The 20,850-nt window shown below is 39.1% G+C and overlaps 3 protein-coding genes across 7 annotated transcripts in view; 1 reads left to right on the top strand and 2 right to left on the bottom strand.

Annotated features, from left to right (window-relative positions):
• ELP1 (elongator acetyltransferase complex subunit 1) overlaps positions 1-4,519 on the bottom strand; it is a 66,879-nt gene extending 62,360 nt beyond the window's left edge. The window contains exons 1-2 of one of the 4 annotated variants that reach the window (XM_045562547.1): positions 4,138-4,510; positions 1,200-1,404 (exon numbers count right to left, since the gene is read on the bottom strand). In XM_045562547.1, coding sequence (XP_045418503.1) covers positions 1,200-1,349 — 150 coding nt within the window. In that variant the 5' untranslated portion in view covers positions 1,350-1,404; positions 4,138-4,510. Of the gene's footprint in view, positions 1-1,199 lie in introns of all 4 variants that reach the window. The other 3 variants (XM_045562548.1, XM_045562549.1, XM_045562545.1) reach the window with 3 other exon arrangements.
• A 97-nt stretch (positions 4,520-4,616) lies between these two features.
• ABITRAM (actin binding transcription modulator) lies at positions 4,617-11,748 on the top strand. Its single transcript, XM_045562552.1, has 6 exons — positions 4,617-4,793; positions 5,886-5,937; positions 6,824-6,953; positions 9,529-9,605; positions 9,687-9,756; positions 9,848-11,748. The coding sequence occupies exons 1-6, from the start codon at positions 4,715-4,717 to the stop codon at positions 9,983-9,985; spliced, it is 546 nt and encodes a 181-aa protein (XP_045418508.1). The 5' UTR covers positions 4,617-4,714; the 3' UTR covers positions 9,986-11,748.
• A 372-nt stretch (positions 11,749-12,120) lies between these two features.
• The window catches only part of CTNNAL1 (catenin alpha like 1), a 65,660-nt gene continuing 56,930 nt past the window's right edge, over positions 12,121-20,850 (bottom strand). For both annotated transcript variants that reach the window (XM_045562550.1, XM_045562551.1), the window contains 5 exons: positions 18,082-18,130; positions 14,258-14,314; positions 14,009-14,122; positions 13,205-13,288; positions 12,121-13,074 (listed from right to left, as the gene is read on the bottom strand). In XM_045562550.1, the coding sequence (XP_045418506.1) occupies positions 13,009-13,074; positions 13,205-13,288; positions 14,009-14,122; positions 14,258-14,314; positions 18,082-18,130 (370 nt within the window). In that variant the 3' untranslated portion in view covers positions 12,121-13,008. The remainder of the gene's footprint in view (positions 13,075-13,204; positions 13,289-14,008; positions 14,123-14,257; positions 14,315-18,081; positions 18,131-20,850) is intronic.

Below are 20,850 nucleotides of genomic sequence, written 5' to 3'. Positions count from 1 at the left end.
ATAATATAAAAGTTTTTAAAATGTTTTTTAGACTAAAATCCAAGCTTTCATTTGAGAAATGTCACAACTGTGTCATCTTTAATAAGAAAAATAGGTAATGTAACCTTTTTGCCAAACAAACACAAGAACAAGCAACCCAGACTCTTTAAAAATGTCCAGTAAAGCATGGAGCTAACTATGGTCTCCTAAGATTTCTACAGTATGGAGGAAAGGCACTAAGAAGGTAATCGCCTAAAATACATTAGTACCAAAATATAATTAAGGAAAGATATCAAAATCAACCCACTGAGCTTTTAAAAGTATATATGGTTAGGATCCAGCACTAAAGATTCTGATTTAGTTGATATGAGATTGGGGCTCAAAAATGTTTTTAAGGGCATATCCCAGTTACTCAGGAGGCTGAGGCAAGAGGCCTGCTTGAGCCCAGAAGTTCAAGACCAGCCTAGGTGATACAGCAAGACCACATATCAAAAAAAATAAATAAAATAAAAATTTTAAAAATAAATTTTAAAACATATTTTTAAAAAGCTCTTTGGGGGCGGGCGAGGTGGCTCACACCTGAAATCCTAGCACTCTGGGAGGCCAAGGCAGGCGGATTGTTTGAGCTCAGGAGTTCGGGACCAGCCTGAGCAAGAGCGACACCCCGTCTCTACTAAAAATAGAAAGAAATTATATGGACAGCTAAAAATATATATAGAAAAATTAGCCAGGCACGGTAGCGCATGCCTGTACTCCCAGCTACTCGGGAGGCTGAGGCAGGAAGACTGCTTGAGCCCAGGAGTTTGAGTTTGCTGTGAGTTGGGCTGATGCCACAGCACTCTAGCCGGGGCAACAGAGCAAGACTCTGTCTCAAAAAAAAAGCTCTTTGGGTAATTTTCATGTGCATTGTCAGTTGAGAATCACTATTATAAATAGTATTTACATGGTAGAAAGGGTAAAAAGTAGGGCACCCACTTAAAATATAAGGTCAGAATTTTACTGACTTTAGCAGCAGAGTTAAAGGTAGGTTACTATTTAAGCTTTGTCTAACATAGCTTAATAAAGCAAAGAGAATAATATAGCAATAATAAAGCAAAGAGAATTTTAAAAAGATATAAATTCAATAAGATGTAAAAAAAGACTATCCTGGGGGAAGAAAGTTTGGAAGAAGACAAGTCAGGAGTCATACCCAAGTGTGCATTCTCTTATCAGTAACTTACTTCTCTTCTGACGGGGTCTACTTCTATCAGTCCATGCTCTGAGCCAATGAGCACTGTCTTCTGTTCAGTTCGAAGACAGAAGCACTGAGGTTTCCCTGGAGCTTGAATATCCCTGAACTCCAAGGTCCGAAGTAACTCCAGATTTCTCATGATGAAGTGATACCCAAGAAAAAAGTACAGATATCCCCTGATGAAGCACTAATCCCTAAGAGATAAAGGAATAGCTTAATAGTGATAAATGACCACACCTACATAAGTAAAATGATTCAGGGGGTAGAGAAGTGGTAGTTAGAATTAGAATAACCAAGAAAAAAAGCTCCCTCTCTAAGCACACACCCACATACAGATGTGTGGCAACAACCTGACCCACTGTATACAGTTATGGTCAATATTTGAGGATTCTGAAATCTATCTAAGTAAGAAAAAAAAAGAACAAGTGTTAACATGCTAGATATTTATACTCAGATCCCTTTAAGATTTATGATTGTAAGCCCCTAACTTATGGTAGGGGTGGCAATTACGCAGACCAGACTGGTCTTACTGTCACTTTAATGCAAGGTGAATTCTCTCATCTTGGCATTTCATATACATGACATTGAAAGAATAAAGATGAATCAATCCTTACAGTCCATAGCAGATAAACGTGAATTGTAATAGGAATCCTACAACATATAACGTGGGTTAAGAGGAGGGCAAGATCATATACGGTGGAAGTAAGGAAGAAAATCAAGGCAGACAATGGTTTTAGTAAGTTTTGGGTGACATTTACATTCAAGAACTTCTAGAAATTATTTGAACCTGTACCATATCATGCAGGTTTTTAAGTTAAATCTAATTCTGTATTATATAGAGCTTGGGTTTTTCAAAGTATATAAAAATCATATCTTACATCTTTAAACATCATAAAAATGCCCACTGACATAGATTTGAAAGGATAGGTACATTCGAGATGAGAGAATGCCTGGCACATCTGGCTAAGGGGAAGTAAGCAAGGGACAGAGTAGCAAGAAGTGAGCACAGCAACAAGAGCCAGCTGTGCAGAATTTCCTAGCTGTTTTTCACACTGGTTTATCTAACAATAATCATGCCGTTACTGTTGCCCTGACCAGATTATCATGTCTCCATATCCCTCCCTGTGAACTTGGATTCTGTTTAACCAAGTCTGTGGAGCCCTGGCTGGGGTCCATGGACCTCAGGATAAGAATGTGGGAGGGAGGGTAAAGGCACAAGTAGAGGACTCACTTTTTCCTGTTTGCTTGCTGTTCCTGTCACCCTAGCAACAGGCCAGTATCTAGCACTCCCAGGACCAGCCTCATCACCGCCCCTCCCCCCACCCAGCCAAAGGTACCAGCACCACTCAGGCAAGGGGCCCTCTAGACAGCTGAAATCTAGCTCCACGGGTCTCATCCTCTGAATTCCTGAGCCATCAACACCAGAAGTCTGAGGCAGGCTTCGCAGTGCCTCTTCTCCAAGGTTTAGGTCCTGATAACCCCAACATCTTCCCTTGTTTTGACCCCCAGCCCTACCTACGTGTTGTAACTGCTTCCTCCAGTTTACTTTCTATGTCACTTCACTGCTTTTACTTTTTGTTCCTCTAATAGCTATTTAACCAATTCTTCATATTAAATCCTCCCTGTTGAAATACTGTATGGTTCCTACTTTTCTGACTGGACCGTAACTGACAAATACAGCAAACAACCTGAGTTCTCAAATTACCACGCTTTCAATATTACCAAGTTCATCGCCAAGGTGAGCTCAGTCATCTACTTCCCACTCCCATCCCCTTAGCCTCAAAACTAACTTCTGTGAATTTTCACACCAATCGTCCTTGTTCCCTTATCTCCTCAGAGAAAGCCGTGTATGTCCCCACTCCTTTCAAGGTTAGGAACGGAATATCTTCCAAACTCTCCCAGGCCTATTAATACTCTTTCTTTGACATCTGCAATCTCTAACTCCTCTGTCTCCATTGATTCAACTTTTCCCAGCCTTTAAATGTGCTAGAGATCACTCCACACCACAGGGCAATCCTGGATCCTCTCCTAATTTTCTGACAACTCTATTTTCTTCCCTCGCTTCAACTCTCTAAGTCTTGGCTAATCATCATGCCCTTGACTACACGTACCAAGCAAATCACTAACACACCAATTAAACTGAAATGTCTAGCCCTGACTTAATTAGGCCAAAGTGAACACTAAGCCCCCATTTTCAACCTCCTGATGTTATCACAAGCATCTCTCACAAGCTCATCAAATGCAACCTGGAAAACGAAGAACTTACTATTCTTCCACCAAGTAAGTGTGCCCTATTTGGGGATATGGCATCTCTACTCTCTGTCCCCAAGCTGAAAACTGGCTTTGCCTCCTTTTTGCTCACTCTTTTTCACTGAACTGTGGCTGTCAACAGACAGTTGAATCCTTTAAGTAGTACCTTATCCTACCATCCGTTTTGTGGCCTACATCAAACATCCATTGAGCGCCTGCTAAGTGCTAGGATCTGAAGATAAGAGATTATTCAGTCACTACCTCCACAGAAATCACAGTTAACGGGAGGGGAAGCCACATAAAATACCACATTAGATGGACAAGCACAGGGAACACAAGCTCCACGAAAAAGTCGCAGACGAGAGAAGAGACCCACAACGTAGCACCCGAACCTCTATTAACCGCCGCCTTCATCGTGGATTAATTCATTCGCTTTCTGCGGTATTATGCACCCTCTGCAAGGAATACGGAGGCTGGGTTAAGTGCAGTTGGAGGAGCAACACGTTAACACCTGGATGGAGCAGGTGGCAAGACCGCAGAAACAGAATGTAAAGCTCTAGGGAAGAGCACTCCACTCCTCGGACCGCAGCAGGCAGAGAAGCCTCGGGGTCCACTACACCACAACGCCCTTGGGCGGACCAGGCCCAGTCCCGTGCCCGGGTCGCCTGACCTCTCACCTGCGCCGCGCTCGGAGGACCCCCCAAGTAGCGGTCCGCCCCTACCACGCGCAGCCGGCCTCCCAGAGCCCGCCCCGGATTGCGTACGCGTCTCTCCGTCCGCGGCTCCTGTGCTCTCAAGGCGCGCACTAGGCCTCGGGAGGGTAGAGCCGCGCGACCCCGGAGGGCCACAGCTGAGGCGAGGCTAAGAAGCCCACAGGCGAGCCAGACACGCGCCGAGCGGCGCGGGAGTGTCGTCACGAGGCGCGGGCGTGGCTATGCAGGGGGCGTTTCCCTAGTCGCTTGCGGCGGCCGGGCTTCTCTGAAGGACGAGGGAGGCAGAAGCGGAGGAGCTGCGCCGGCCACCGCCCCGTGTCCTTCCGCCCTCCTGCCCACCGCGTTGTATTTGATCCCTGCTTTGATGTCGGACCCCAGACAGTAATTGGCTGCTGTGGGCGGAGCCTGCGAGGGCAGGGAGCAGCGCGCGTGCGCAAGACGCCAGCCGCGCGCCGGAAGGACACCCCCCCCCCCAGCCAGGGCCTGCCGGGAGGAAGAGCTCGGGTCCTGGAGGGTGGGGGTGGCGGCGCAGGGGGTCGCCATGGCTACCGAGCCCGAAGCCTCGGAGCCGGTGGTGCCGTCGCTCGTGGATCGTTACTTCACTCGCTGGTACAAAGCGGGTAAGTGCGGAATGATGTCGCTCTCTAGTCAGCCGCATTGGCTTGAGGCTGTGGAGAGTATGGTGACAGATCATGGCCACCCACGCTCTACCCGGCGCTTCCTCCCCATGGAAGAAAAAAACTGGACCTCTGCGTTCCCTTCTAGGCCGAGGGGGTAGTATTTGCAAAGTCTTGGAGGACTGAAATACAGCAGGGCGCGTTCAGGGGCTGGCGAGAGCTTTGCGAGCTCGAGTGTGTGGCGCTCCCGAAAATGCTAGTCTCAACTGAGACCCCCGAGCTAGGCGGGGTCTGGACTACAACAGTCCTTGAGTGCCTGGAGGAATTTGAGGGACTCAATCCTACAGGGAGTAGCGATACATAAAATTATTAAATGATCAGATGAAACTAAGATAGAGGCAGCAATGATGGAGAAAAGAGCGGGTTAGGTTACAGACAGAAAGTAGAATCCAGTGTTTTACTTAAGGAGAGGCCACTGAGTGGTATTCATTTACCACTTCGAAGTAGGTATTCCTGTTGTACTATTTTGCGGATCCAGTAAATACCAGTGGCAGTAGCATCATGGGGGTCTGTCCTCCAACGCTACTTTCTTCCTTTCATTCAGTGATATTGGACATACTCGTTTAAAAAAATATTGTAGCATATTTTCTGTTGGCCAAATTTAGGGTGAGCAACTGTCCTGGATCACCCAGGACTGAGGGGTTTCCTGGAATTCGGGACTTTCTGTACTAACCATCAGGACAGTCCTGGAAACCACCAACAAAAATTATACTACTATATCATAAGGAATGCAGTGCTAATCACATTTTCTATTAATGATTGAAATAATGGGTGTACTCATTTTGCAGTGAGGATAAAGATGGAGCAAGGAGTTAATGACCTTAACGTTGAATAAATGATTCTGTCTGGGCCAAGTCTCTCTAAATACTTCGTAAAAAGCCTTTAGGTATGTCTTTTTGAGTAACGAAGGTATACCAGTGATGAGTATGTAAGTGTCCAATGTTCATAATTAACTGTCTCTATGAACCAAAGAATGTACCACATAGTCGTAGTAAATATTGATTCAACAACCAACAGACTCATTTATTCTACTAGATGTCAAAGGAAGACCCTGTGAGGACCACTGTATACTACAGCACTCTAACCGGTAAGTAAATTGGGAATTTTAAATTATAAAAAAAAATTTTTTTCTTTTTTTTGTGATATTGTAGTTCAGCCCAGTATGGTCTTGGATTGAATAAATGTTCATTAAGTGAACATTTCATTAAATTATCTTACATTGTGTTGAAATTTTTTTTTTGAGATAGTCTTGCTCTGTCAGCCTAGCTAGGTGCCGTGGCATCATCACAGTTCACTGCAACCTTGAACTCTTGGGTTCAAGTGATCCTCCTGCCTGAGCCTCCCGTGTAGCTGGGACTATAGGTGCGCTCTATCATGCCTGGCTAAGTTTTCTATTTTTTGTAGAGACAGGGTCTTGCTATGTTGCCCAGGCTGATCTTGAACTCCTGGCCTCAAGCGATCCTCCTGCCTCAGCCCCCCAAACTACTGGGATTACAGATGTAAGCCACAGCACCCAGCCTGAAATGATATTATTATAGGAGTTTGCCTGGCAAGAATGAGTCTTCCAGTGCCTAGTCACTCTGAACAAATAAACTTGGTTATCCAAAATTCCAAATGGAGGACCACCCCATTAGTCAACTACTGTGCCTACCCACTGACTACCAGAGCTCACAGAGAGACATACACAGGCATGCCTTACTTCTCTTTCTTCTACTCCAAGTGCTACCTATCTAAAGACCTCTGGTACTCTTCCCTTTCCTGGAGAGGAAATTTGGTACTGTTTTTCTCCTCTTTTATTATTGCATTCTCCATTCTACAGTTATGCTCCAATAGGAGCCAAAGGAAAAAGAGGAAGATGATAGTTTAACTAAACAAATATCAGTGCATACATTCTTGTGCTAATGGAAGTACTGTGTTATAGGAGGAAGAATTATATCAAGCAATAACACAGGATCAATTTTTTCTCCTTGTAGAATATGTGTCATCACATTGGCAGGATCTCATCCGGTTCTTCAAAGTGGAAAAACAATTAAAAGCATTTCCTATCAGATCAGTACCAACTGTAGCAGGCTTCAAAACAAGGTCTCTGGGAAATTTAAGCGGGTATGTTCCTGTAATTATGTGATTATCTACTGACATCCTCTATATTCATAGTAATGATAGAATTACTGTCATTCTCAGAATCCAGTAATATATGCTCAGCATACTTCTCTAAGAGTTTGAGGTACTGATTTTAAGTACAGTTTATTCCTAAAAAAATTCTCAGACCAAAGAAATGAGGTATGTCTTTAAGAGGCACAGTATTTGCTGTATTAGGTTGTGTACCACCATGCCTGTTATGCCTAGACTGGAGAAGGGGGAAGGCAGGCCTTTGAAAGGACAACTAAGCCATTATCTCAAGTTCTATAAAATTTAAGTGAATAACTTTTCTTTACCATATATTTTCACATATAAACTTTTTTTTTTTTTTTTTTTTTTTGAGAGACAGGGTCTTGCTCTGTCACCCTAGGCTGGAGTACAGTGGCACAATCATAGCTCACTGCAGCCTTGAACTCCTGGGCTCAAGTGATCCTCCTGTCTCAGCCTCCAGGTAGTTAGGACTCCAGGCATGCTCCACCATACCCAGCTTCACATATAAATTAAACAGAAAAAAAATATCCTGAGAGAGTAGGAAAAAACATCAATATGAGAAAGTATATAGTATTTGCTCCTTACCATTTTTCCATTCATAAAGCATTGCCAATCTAATGTATGTCTACCCACACCCTGTACCTCCACATAATGCTCAGTTATACAAAATGTTCTCTCTGCCCTCCCTCTATAACTCTAGGTAAGATTGACATTTTATTAAAAGACAGCATCACACCAAGGACAATTTAGTGACATATTAAAGTGTCCTGACAGCCCCACTGGTTAGGAAGGTTTCTGTGGATGATTTAGTTCCTTTATTTATTGAATTTATACTAAATTAAGAGGTTCTGCTAATTGCTCTCACTATTCTAGTAGACCCTTATTTGAACTCCCCTTTGTAGGCCTGAAGTCTCCTAATAACATGTCTTATCATTATTGATTTTTCCTCACTCAAGAAACAAATGAGCTTAGAAAAGCATGCACCTACCTTTCTTAAAAGATAAAGTCTACAAATTACAACAGTTTATGCTTGTGAGATTCCTATGATAAATCTCTGTCCAAAATGGTAACACTGTTGTCACTATTGAAGAACAGAGAGGGACCTGCATATTGAACCCACTCCAGATAAGTTTTGATTGGATCCCAGAACTGCCCATTATTTATTCTCCCGAAGGAGGTGATAAAAAGTGGTAAAAACACTTCTGCTCTTTTAACACAGACCCAGCTATAAATAAGCCTCCAAGATGAATCCCTATCTCTCCTTGCAAAAGCAAGGAGTCACAATGACTCTGGTATTTTGAAATGAAGTACCCACATACAGAGTAGTAAAGCCAATGTAATAATATCTAAATGTCATTTAATAATGTTTTGAGTGGTAAATTAAGAGATCATAAATAATAGCATCTTAACCTCAAATACTTATTCACTACAGGAAAAATTCCTGGGGAAAAAAAGCGCAATACACCAGCCTGAGCAACATAGTGTGATCCTGTGTCTACAAAAAACTAGAAAAATTAGCCAGGCATGGTGGCATGTGCCTGTTAGTTCCAGCTACTCGGGAGGCTGAGGCAGGAGGATCACTTGAGCCCAGGAATTTGAGGTTGCAGTGAGCTATGATGACACCACTGCACTCTATCCCCAGTAACAAAGGAAGACCCTGTCTCAAAAAAAAAAAAAAAGGTAACACATGAGACATCCCTGCATTGGCTCTCATGATATTGTCAGAACCTTCCTAGGTACATCCATCTAGTGGAGTACATGAAGCAATAACTAACATTCAAACAGATATATGTCAAAATTTTGTATGGACTAATGGCTTATAGGATAATGGGCAAATTATTTTGTGACTTAAAACTTTATTGTATTTTCCAAATTTTCTTCAAAGTATATTTTTTCTTAAGTAGGAAAATATTCCTTCTTCAAAAAGTCTTAGTGATTGACCCTGGTAAAGGAGTTCCTTTATCTATTAAGTTCTAATATAAAAATAACGTGGGAATGTTAATGAAACTAGCTTTGTACAATATTGCTGTCATAGGAGAGAGTGGGTCAGTGAGCAAGTGGAAAAAAAAGGAAAAATATTGCTTTCATAGTCTGTCATGTTGAATTTATATTATTGCTTGTTGATGAATTTTCCTACATTTTTGAAATCTTTACATTTTGCTATATGTAGCTTTGTCATTTACAGTTGATAAAATATATTATTAGTCTGTTCTGAAGTGATGGGCCTTGCTTAAAAATATATATATATATTTAATATAATTAGTCTGTAACTAAATTACCTATTTATTATCTATTATCTATTATCACATGTGTCTTAGGTTTTTTCCCCCTAGAGTCTAGGATGGTACCTGGCACATAGTAGGCACTTATTATATATGTGTTGGAATAAATGGCTTTTATTTACTTAGGTCATTTTTATTTAAAACACCAGGACTACATCCTATTAAAACAGTTCTAGGAATATATCCTATTAAAACACTGAGGGCTGCCTCTCAAAGGAAAGTGGAAATGTACATCAGTTAGTAACTTCTTCCCTTTCATTACACAGGGAGCACAGTTTCTAACAGAACTTGCACCTCTGTGTAAGATTTACTGCTCAGATGGAGAAGAATATACCATATCTAGGTGAGTAACTTTTTAGCTACCAATTTAGAAGAAACAAGGGAAGTAATATTTTTCTTAAAAATAATACTTTTTTTTAAATAGTTGCGTTAGAGGACGGCTGATGGAAGTGAATGAGAACATTCTCCATAAGCCATCTATTCTTCAAGAAAAGGTAAAAGAGAAAAAGTATGATCCCATCCACATACCTTTTATCAATTTTTTTTAATCATTTGACAATACTAAATATTCTGTTTGCTTTCCAGCCATCCACTGAAGGCTACATTGCAGTTGTGTTACCCAAATTTGAAGAAAGTAAAAGCATAACAGAAGGGTTACTGACACAAAAAGAGTACGAAGAAATCGTAGTGAAACGTATTAATGCCACTACAGCTACATCATGAGGATTGAGATGGAGTAAAAAGCAAAGCAGGATTATCCTTACCTGGCCCAAACCATCAGTGTGCTAAATGAGAAGTCCCAGTATATGTAAAGTGTACTTCACACCCAGCTACCCACAGGGGAGGCCTAGTTTTCCCTCTTTGTCTTGCTTAATGACCCTTGATTCTCATTTGTCTTCAGCTTCTCTGATCTTCCCTGTCCATGTACTCACTCTGTTCTTCTCTTTCTTCTGTCTAACTAAACTGCCAAGCATGGGCTGTTTTTCTGATTAAAAGCAAACAAAGCTCTTTGAGAAAGACTTAGAAAATACAGAAAAGTTTTTTAAGTAAGTAGCCAAGTAAAAGTAATTGACCCATCATCCTATAACCTGGAAGTAAATACAGTTGACCCTTGAACAACATGGGTTTGAATTAAATGGGTCCACCTATATATGGATTTTTTTCAATCCAGTGCAGATCAAAAATATAAATATAGTGTTCATAGGATGTGAAACCACATAAAGAGCAGGCCAACTTTTCCTATGCTCAGATTCCACAGGGCTGACTGCCGGACTTGAATAAGCACCGATACGGGTATACACGGAAGGCCCTAGATCTGATTTATCCCGTATGTATACCGAGGGATGACTTTACTACATTTTGATATACTTTTGTTTGTGGTAGTATGGTTATTGTTTTGCCTCAATTTTTATCAGTTTAAAGTTGAAAAAACCTAACTAACCTTTCTTACCCAATCTGTGTCAGTGTGACACTACCAAAAAATCTAGTCCTGCCCCTTCTACCTCAGCTCCTCTCCCTTTAGGTTGTAGGGAAGAGGCAAGAGTATAAAGTGTACCTTCTCTCTTCATGCCTATGGGATGGCCCTCCTCTGTGAAACAAAGTGGAATTGTAATACTGACTTCTTAAATGAGGGACACATGAAAAGGCTTTGAAAAATACAAAGGCTTTCCTAGCAAATGGAAGTATTATAAATGCAATGGTAAGCTGATTCTTACAGTACATACATTGTAGTCACTCGGTTTCACACACTCTAGTTACAAGGTAACCAGCAAAGAAGTTGCTAAGAATATGTCATTCAAAGGCACAGATGCCTATGAACAGAACAAAGGCTTTTACATCATTTAAACTAAAAAAAAAAAAAAGCAACAACTATGAATATATGGTTTATGATTGGATACCTATTTACACTGAATTTTAAATAAAAGGACTTTAAAACTTGTTATTTTTTGTTAAGGGCTATAACACATAATACATTTAAATATCCCTATTTTTAAATAAAATGCATTTTTGCACAGAAGAAATCATGATGTATAAATCCCTTTGGTTCTCTATTCTGTGCTGTTAAAGTCATGTTTGTACTTTCATAAAAGAATATTCTCTTTTCAGGTATATAAGAGGGAGTTTAGTAAATAAAAATCATTTTTAGTTCACAAAAACACCTTGTAACCTGAGTGCCGACATGACTATCCCCTAAATAGACCCACTAGACGGGATACAGGTAGTAAGTCTATAAACACCTCCGGTGATGGTGCTATGAGCTAAAAACAAGCACAAACCAGCAGATCCTCACTTCAAGTGGGACAATGATTCTTGAAGACTTCATAAAGATATGTATATTTTGCATATGATATTACCTCACATATCATTCTCCCATTTCTATTGTAATTTTTTTTTTTTTTTACAATTCGTACCATGCAGGAATTACCATTTCTATTGTAATTTAAAAGACTATTTTGGTTTCAGAGAATAAAAACCATGATTGATCATTTTGACTATTTAAAGAAGTATTTTATAAGGGCCATTAACCAAGCTGAGTGCATCCATCCCGTTTTCTCCCGGAGGACTACGGTAGAAGTTTTCTTCAATAATAGATTGACTGGTTCTTCAAGATCTTTTGTGAATATTGATTGTGATTGGCTGACCCAGATGGATCATCAGACAAGCTTATGTATCTACTGCCATTTGGCAACTGACATGTCCTGTCAGATTTCAAAATGAATGTCAAAGTATTAGGATACAAACACTATGAAAGTAGTCCAAAACAACTTTACACTATATCATAAGGAGAAAACCTATAAACCAGATCCTTTGATAAAAACCCCAAACCACAAAAACAAGAAAAGCTTTAAGCCTAAAACTAAAAAGACTAAAGATGTTTATTTGTTTTATAATGAATATTTCAAAGCCACATATGTAAAATGCATGATTATTTGGAATTTAAACAGCTGCTTGGTTCATTCCATTGTTCTCTTTTTGATCTTCCATTCCATCAATCAATACTGAGAAGGACAGTTCAAAATTTTTTAAGCCAGTAAGATGGGCTTAGAATTCCAGCTAATATTCAGGGCAGACTGGCCAGCTATGCTAGAACTAGAACCAAAAGATAGCCATCTCATATCCTCCAGGAGTTGTTACACAATTCTGTGGAGTTCCATTACTCTGCCGTTGGGAGTAGGGGAGGAACACATGCAACACAACCGATAACTCTTGCTTTGTGAAACGCTTATTAGAGAACAAAGTTGCTACTAGCATGGATGATCTGTGACAGAGGGGGCATCAGAGGTGCCCTTGTCATACGTGATGTACAGAAAGATTGAAGAAGAATCCACAGGTTTAAGGAGTTCACCCAGACTTCTGTACATTTTCTGCTGAAATTAGTGTTGTAGATGATAGGCTTAAATAAAGAAAAGAGTTAAGGTCAAATATGCCAAAAGTGAGCACATATTCAAAATATCTTCTTTGGATTAAACTGTCATTAAGACAGTTGGAATATTTGGTTTGACTTTTAAAGAACATTATTAGTGCAATATTCCATTTTAAAAATCACTGCAATTAGCAACTATTATGGCATTTATTAGTTGTCAAAAAGCTTCACAAGAGATTTCATGATCAGAAAAGAAAGCAAAATTTCAGTATTGTTTTCTTTATAAAATTGTTGAATTTCTGAAAAGATAAAGGATCAATTGCTTTTTTAAAAATGTCAGCTTTGCTACATGATGTTCCAGAGATCTGACCCAAAAATCTTCTCAAGTTTTACTGTCCATGGTGTCTTTATTTGTAACTGAGACCCATCTGTTATTCTCCACAGGAAGCTGGAAAGAGTTAAGACAATTAGTTTCTGCTTTACTCTGAAAAAAAGTTGCAAAATCAAGTAGTAACTATTATTTTCTTTTGCATTTTCCTTTAATAAAAAACAATGATAAAATAGAAAAACTACCTCACCTTCTTTAACAGTTTATAGCAAAGCGAAAGAAGTTGGACCAAGAGAGCCATCATGGATCTTGTCTTTATAATACACTTGTCAACCTACAGTGACAGAGAGCATGCAAATCATATTCTAAAAGTAGTATTTAAAAAAAACTTTATCATTTATTTAGTTTTAAAATTATAAAATTTCTCCACCATGGAAATCTAAGGGATCCTGAAAGGTATATAGATTAGGGTATATGTGCTGCCTTGAGGGCCCAGACCACAGGTGCAGGGGTTACTGCCCAGGTCTCATGCCTGTTTCACAAAACTCCAGGAAGAATAGGTGGAAAATCAGCTGTTCTACTTCAGGCTGTTAGGGGCTTTTCAAAACACTCCAAATAGTGGCAGTGAATCCCTTACTTTGCAATTCCTTACACTCTGTTTTGTGGGCATAAGGCCATATTCCCTCAGATAAATTATCGGAACCCACATTCAGAGGCATTTGTGCCCTAGTTAGGTGAAGGCTCAGGATTTAAGGGTAGCTTCTCAGTGCTATGGAATTAATCATGTCCAAAAAGCTAATCTATTTGGTGAACCTGCTGCTCCCTGGGGTCATTTATGATAGCAGATAATAAATGATTCTTTTGGACAAGAATTTGTTGTTAAAAAATTTTTAAAAATTAAATGATTCTTGCAGACAAACCATGAAAAATGGAAATATATTGCCCTTCTATGGGTAATAATACTTCAGTTAAAGAAAAAGAGGCTGAAGCTAACCTGATAAAAAGTGTGAAAGTTTCTCAAGTGTTTACCTGAATAACCCTCCCTCTCTTTTACCTTTAGAAATACTTTGTTCTGCAAAGATGTCTTAGTTATTGTCTGGAGCTGGTGGCATAGAGGAATTAGCTTGTTTATTTCCAGGAGAAGCATAAGCTTGTCATCATCTTTCAGCTGAAATATAATTTAGAAAGTTAAAACAACCCCAACAAAACTTTTACAACTTAAATACCTTTATACCTTAATAGTATACCCCCAAAGTGGGTACATGACATCACCACCAGCATCAGTCAGGTAGACATGTGTTACCTGTTTTGAAAAAGCTTGTACACTTGAAGTAAGCTTTAAACCCTCTGCAGCAAAAACCTGGTGGGAAGGGAAAACATCACTATTTTAGATTGATGTCTTATGGATAGTTGGTAAGAAATATACTCATTAATAATTCTTACATAGAATTTAAAAACTAAAACCTAGACATAAAATATCTGTTGTGGAACTCCTGAAGTTTTTGTGGTACCCAGGAAAACATAAGGGTTTAATTGTTTTCAAAAGTTTTCACAGACCAGATACAGAATCAACTCATGGAGACCTCCAATTATTCTGGAGGGTCACATAGACCCATGATACTCAGCTATACAAATGTCTGGATTTCTGGAGGTATTCAATGTTCATCTCATAATATCCCCAATTACAAAAGGATGATGAATCTTGGAGCATGAGGTCAAAAGGTTTAGAACTTTCCTGCTTCTATCTAAGCAAGATAAAATTTGTTACCCATACACATTCCATAACCAGCCATTTGAGAGGACCAATTCAGATGGTTGGGTTTTGTTGTTTTTTCAGATTAGTTTTGACTAATCACCATGTACCATGCATTTCACAATTTAAGTGATGCAAACAGGATGATGGAGAATAGTGAAGAATAAGGTTGGACAGGTAAGATAGGAATATTGAAAATATTAGGTTAAAATAGTATGGGGAATATTTTAGAGTGAGAGATACCAGGGGAGTAAAGGAAGAAAGATTTAGCTTGAGATGGCAGCAGTAATAAGTAAGGAAGAGAACAAGGCAAATCTGAGAGTGAATTGTGAAGAAAAATAACAGGTCATAGTAATAAATTAGATACACAATATGAAGAGGGAAAAGGCAATAATTCCAGGGTTAACTTTTACCCTCTCTTTTCAACAACCTTAATACCTTACTATCATTAGATAAAGTGGTCTCAAGGTTAAATTGTCCTTTGCATCTTTCCCTATCTTTTAAAACTGGGGTCCCTAACCCCCAGGCCACAGATGGTCTGTGGCCTGTTAGGAACTGGGCTGCAAGCTTCTCCACTCCCCTTCCCCTGCCCTGTCACCCCTACCCTGTAGAAAAATTGTCTTCCATGAAATTTAGGAGCCGGGGGCAGAGGTACAGCAGGAAGAGAGCAGCAGGTGAGTGAGCAAGTGAGCACACGAGCATATTTACAGCTGCTCCCCAGCGCTCACATCACTGCTTGAGCTCTGGCCCCTCACATACCCTCACCCAGTCTGTGGAAAAATTGTCTTCCAAGAAACCGGTCCCTGATGCTAGAAAGGTTGGGGACCACTGCTTTAAAAGGAAAACCAACAAGCTTTACATCTAGATTTTAACCAAGCTGAATAATCCACTTCCCCATGTGTTCCTTATCATTCCACATTATCACTTTCTATTCTGCAAATCTTCTCTTTCCTTCTAGCCTGCAAACCCCTTGGGGGCAAGATCCATGTCTCTCTCATAGAGTGTCATAGTTTTAAAACGACCTTAAAGCTGATAACTCCCAAGACTCTCTCTCCAATCCTGAACCATTCTGACACCAGTCTTGTACAGTCATCCCTCAGTATCCACAGGGGACTGGTTCTGGTACCTTCCCAAGGATACTAAAATCTATGGATGCTCAAGTCCCTTATATAAAATGGTGTAGTATTTGCCTATAACCTACACACATCTTCCTATATATATTAATCATCTTTAGATTATTTATAATATCTAATACAATGTAAATGCTAAGTAAATAGTTGTTATACTGTATGGCTTTTTATTTTTCATGTAACTCTAACCTGTAAGATTTTTTTTTTTTTGAGACAGAGTCTCTCTCTCTGTCACCCAGGTTAGAGTGCAGAGCTCACTGCAACCTCAAACTCCTGGGCTCAAGCAATTCTCCTGCCTCAGCCTCCTGAGTAGCTGGGAATACAGGTGTGTGCCAACACACCTGGCTAATTTTTCTAATTTTTTGTAGAAACAGAGCCTCATTCTTGCTCAGACTGGTCTTGAACTCCTGGCCTCAAGCAATGCTCCTGCCTTGGCCTCCTGGTGTGCTAGTATTACAGGCATGAGCCACTGAACCTAGCCAGAAATTCATTATTTTTTATTGTTGTATTGCTATGTTTTATTGTATTTTCGATCCACAGTTGATTGACTCTACAGATGCAAAACCCACAGATAGGGAGGGCCAACTGTATATCCTACTTGATTTTTGTACTTAACATGAGCAAAACAAAATGCTTGATTTCCACCCTCTAAATATGATGTTCTCCCTCAGTGTTCCCTGTCTCAGTAAATGGCACTGCCATTTACTTTGTTGGTCAAGCCAAAAACTTTTTAAAACATGAGTCAGATCGAAGCCAAAACCCTCAATGAGTTTACCACCATGCTTTAAAAAAAGTCAACATTCTTTCCATGGCCAATAGATGTGTCATATTTTAGCACTCCTTCTGCTTCACTCTACTCCATCTACAATTGCCTCCTTACTCTTTTTCAGATACACCCAGCCCTACCCCCTGCACCTTAGGGCCTTTGCACTTATTCACTTTATCTAAAGCCCTTTATACCCATTTATCCATCCAACTCACTCTTTCACTTTATGTCTCTACTCAAATGTTACTTGCTTAAAAAGGTCTCTTCTGACCGCCCCTCTATCATCTCTATATTCTTATCCTACATGATTTTATCTCCAAGTACTTATATATGTACATTACATATATAACTTTTAATTGTCTATATTCTGCCATTACAATATAAACTATAAGGTGGCAGGAACTTTGCTTTGTTCACTTTTCTACAAAGAGCTCTTTGCCCCAAGATCTGACATACAATACAACCTCAACAAATATTTGCTGCATGAAGTATGCCATTTTATGTTCATCACAGTTTGGAGACAGGTCAGCAGACATTGGTTTAATGAATAAGCTGGGGCCTAACTAAAAACAATAAATCCACAATTTATTCCAACTATTTTAAAGGAAATAGCTCCCTATTAGTAGACTAATAGTAAACTATGAAGTCTACTTTACAGAAAAATCCAGAAGACATATTTTCTATAATTCTTCTATGTTGACAATCATGCCCTTAAGCTGAAACCCCTTTCCTGAAGAGGTTCAGGTAGAAGTGCATGGGAAGGCCAAAGGAAACTGTATGAGAGCGATAAAGTAACAGGAAGTTCAAATTTCAAATGCAGGAATGCTCTCGGTTCTAGAAAGGCAAACAGGCTACCATGAAGATCAGGGAAAACTAGAAAGGAATTCTGCAACCCACTTGCCAATCTCAAGCCTCTAACTAGAGGTAGAATTACAGATGGGCCTGCGTGGAGTCTCATGACACACAGGGCACAAAGGTGGGTGTTAGCATATCTGTCTCTCCCTAAATGCCCTAACTCATGACGAATATGGAAGGAAATAAAGAAACTAATACATACTGAGTCCCCTCCATTGGTCTCAAGCCTATGACAGATGCTTTTTCATGTATTATCTCATTTAATCAGTATCATTCATCCAATTCAATAATGAAGATGCCAAAAAGTCTTTCTAGAATTCTGAAAAGTATAAGGGATTTGCATCTGCTTACAGGACATTTTCATCTACTTGGGAAAACCTAAAACTTATTGCATCTATTGACTATCAACAAAGCCCATTCTACTTTATTCCTATAATTTTTAAGTTTCTTTTCAATGAAATAACCAAGAAAGTTCCACAAAATCTTACTGTAAGCCTTCTACCTTTCTACTTTTCTACCACTCTCCGTAAAATACACATAAAATGTAATCATTTAGAAAATCAGTTATTACCCATTTTTAGCCCAGAATTAAAGTAGTAGTATAAAATGGAAACAAAACATACCTCTAGTTGATGAATTAAATCCTGGGAAGTTTTCAGTGGCCCCTCTCCTCTAAAATAAAATGAATATTAACAAGGTAACAAAAGTTATTGCCTGGTAATTGCTTTTATACTACTAAAGTTTTACAGCATTTTATCTATTAACAGATCCAAACTTTTGAAGGATAATATGAACAGACTAATAATATTGTGACTTTATTCTTTTTTTTTGAGACAGAGTCTCACTCTCTTGCCTGGGCTAGAGTGCCGTGGCATCAGCCTAGGCCACAGCAACCTCAAACTCCTGGGCTCAAGCAATCCTACTGCCTCAGCCTCCCGAGTAGCTGGGACTACAGGCATGCGCCACCATGCCCAGCTAATTTTATATATATATATATATATATATATATATATATATTTTTTTTTTTTTTTTTTTTTGCTGTCCAGATCATTTCTTTCTATTTTTAGTAGAGACAGGGTCTCACTCTTGGTCAGGCTGGTCTCGAACTCCCGAGCTCAAACAATCCGCCTGCCTCAGCCTCCCAGAGTGCTAGAATTACAGGTGTGAGTCACCGCGCCCGGCCTGACTTTATTCTTAAAACAACTTCAATATTTAACTATTACTTCTTAGGGTACTTCTTTTTCCAAACAAAAATTATATATGTTAATTTCATAATATAAAAAATTTAAAACTGACAAGTTATATTTAAGGTCCATTTGTCCTTAACATTTTTCTTCTTATTTCATAAATTAAATAATATGAGATCTGATAATATGTCTTAACCAAAGGCTTTTGTTACATAATGGAAAGAGGATTAGACCAAAAGTCAGGAAATTTCACTTCTAATTCTAATTTCAACTCTGGTAGGAACTCAGTTGTCTAACTTTGGTGAGACATATCATTTAAGTTTCAATGCTGAGTGCATAAAATAAACATAACACTTCGGCTACCATTCTCCTCAGAAGATTGGGGAATATCAGACTAAAAACTACCAAGAAGAATTAAGAACTCTAAAAAATGAAAAGTAAATTGCAACAAAGAGAATAACAGAATCCATTAAGAAAAGCAATGGACCAGGCATACATAAGAGGATCTGGAATCTAGTAGCAACCAGTTGTGCTGCTTAACAGCTATGAGAAAGAAACATAACATTCCTATTGCCTGATAGACTATTGTGAAGATCAAATGAAATTATGAAGCAAAAGTCATGTTAAAAACTATAAGGCACTGGTAAGTTTGAAATTTTTTTAAACTATAAGGCACTAGAAAATCTTAAATATATAAATTATTAAGAAATATGAATTATTATATATAAATATTAGAAATCATATAAATTATTAAGACAACCTTAAAGGATAGCCTGAGGAAGGGCTATACAATTGCCCAGGAAAACTGCCGAACTTGACACTGTGAAGGCTAACAGATGGTCTCAGGACGAAGTACCTAGATGAAGTTGGTAAACCTCAGTCTTAAGGAAAAACAGAAAAGATTGTTGCAGGGTCAGGGAAACAAGTATACAGACAGTGTGGGTAGAAATCAAAACCAACTTGAGATTTTACCAAAAAGAGGTAATTATTACTACATTACCAAGACTTGCCAAAATGGTACAAGGTATTTATCCATTACAAAAAATCCATTTTCTTTTCTTGAACTTCATCATTTCTGTCCAATAACCATATTCTGGTAACAAGTCCCATTCCATAAAACTTTAATAGTCTCTACCCCTCATGGTGCAGCCCCTCCACCTCCCAGAATCCATGAGACACACGCTATCCCTTACCTAAATCAACTATTCTGACTCTGAAACAAAAAATGCTGACCATATCATCTTGAAATATTCTGAAATAAGAACTAATTAAAGGGGCAGTTACAATCTTGTAAAAAAAAAAAAGTCTACTGATGAACTCTTTGGGAAGATTTTATACATCAAATTATACTAAGTAATATTTCTCCAGTTTTTATTAGTCAAAAACTTTTTTTAAAAGCATGATTTTCATCACCATTGAGATAACTAGCATGATTCCAGCCAAAAGTTGAGATTTTTTGTTATTTCAGTTAGTCTGTACAAATAAATTTATTGTTGGTAAACACAGAAGTTCTATTTTGCATTCTTTTGCAGACTTGGGCCATCAGATTTTAAAAAGGTATGAACTAAAAAAGGAGGTCAAAATTCATGCTGAGAAGACTCAACTGTGGGAGAAGTTTGCTAACAATAGTTAAGAGCAAAGGAAGGAAACTACCGGAGGAATGGTCTGCAATGATGGAAAGTATGGTGAGCTAAACAGCAGCTAAAATGATAGCTAAACAGCAGCAAAATGACTAACTCCCATCACTTACACTTTCTCCCTCCAGAAGAATTACCTATCTAGAAAAGGTAGAAGACATCAGCAAGGGGAAAATGAATCCTCCTAGCTTGGGAGTGCTTCTTCCTTATTTCTAATCTTCCTTCCACATGAAGAAATCTCTACGAGCACAGCATCCCTCACTTCTCCGCTGCCTCATATATTTTCCACCCCACAGAAGGCACCAGATCCTCCTCTCTTCAGTCTTTCTGGTAACTTTGCAAAAATAAATTGGACATGGTAGCTCTTTGTTTTCTCCTTTTTCTCTTGGAAGTGAGGACACCTTTGAGAGATACTTGGTCTTCCATGTGTTTTATAGAAACACATTCTGCCCCTCTGAGGTAAGACTTCTTAATTCTAGGGATCATTTTTAAAACCTACTTGCCTGTGGATATAAACTATATTCTCCAATATCAGCTTTATCAATATAAATGTTACTGTCTCCCATCT

This window comes from Lemur catta, chromosome 10 (assembly GCF_020740605.2).
Source record: "Lemur catta isolate mLemCat1 chromosome 10, mLemCat1.pri, whole genome shotgun sequence".
NCBI lineage: Eukaryota > Metazoa > Chordata > Mammalia > Primates > Lemuridae > Lemur > Lemur catta.
The sequence above is the reverse complement of the archived record's forward strand: the minus strand, read 5'-3'. Positions and strand labels throughout refer to the sequence as shown.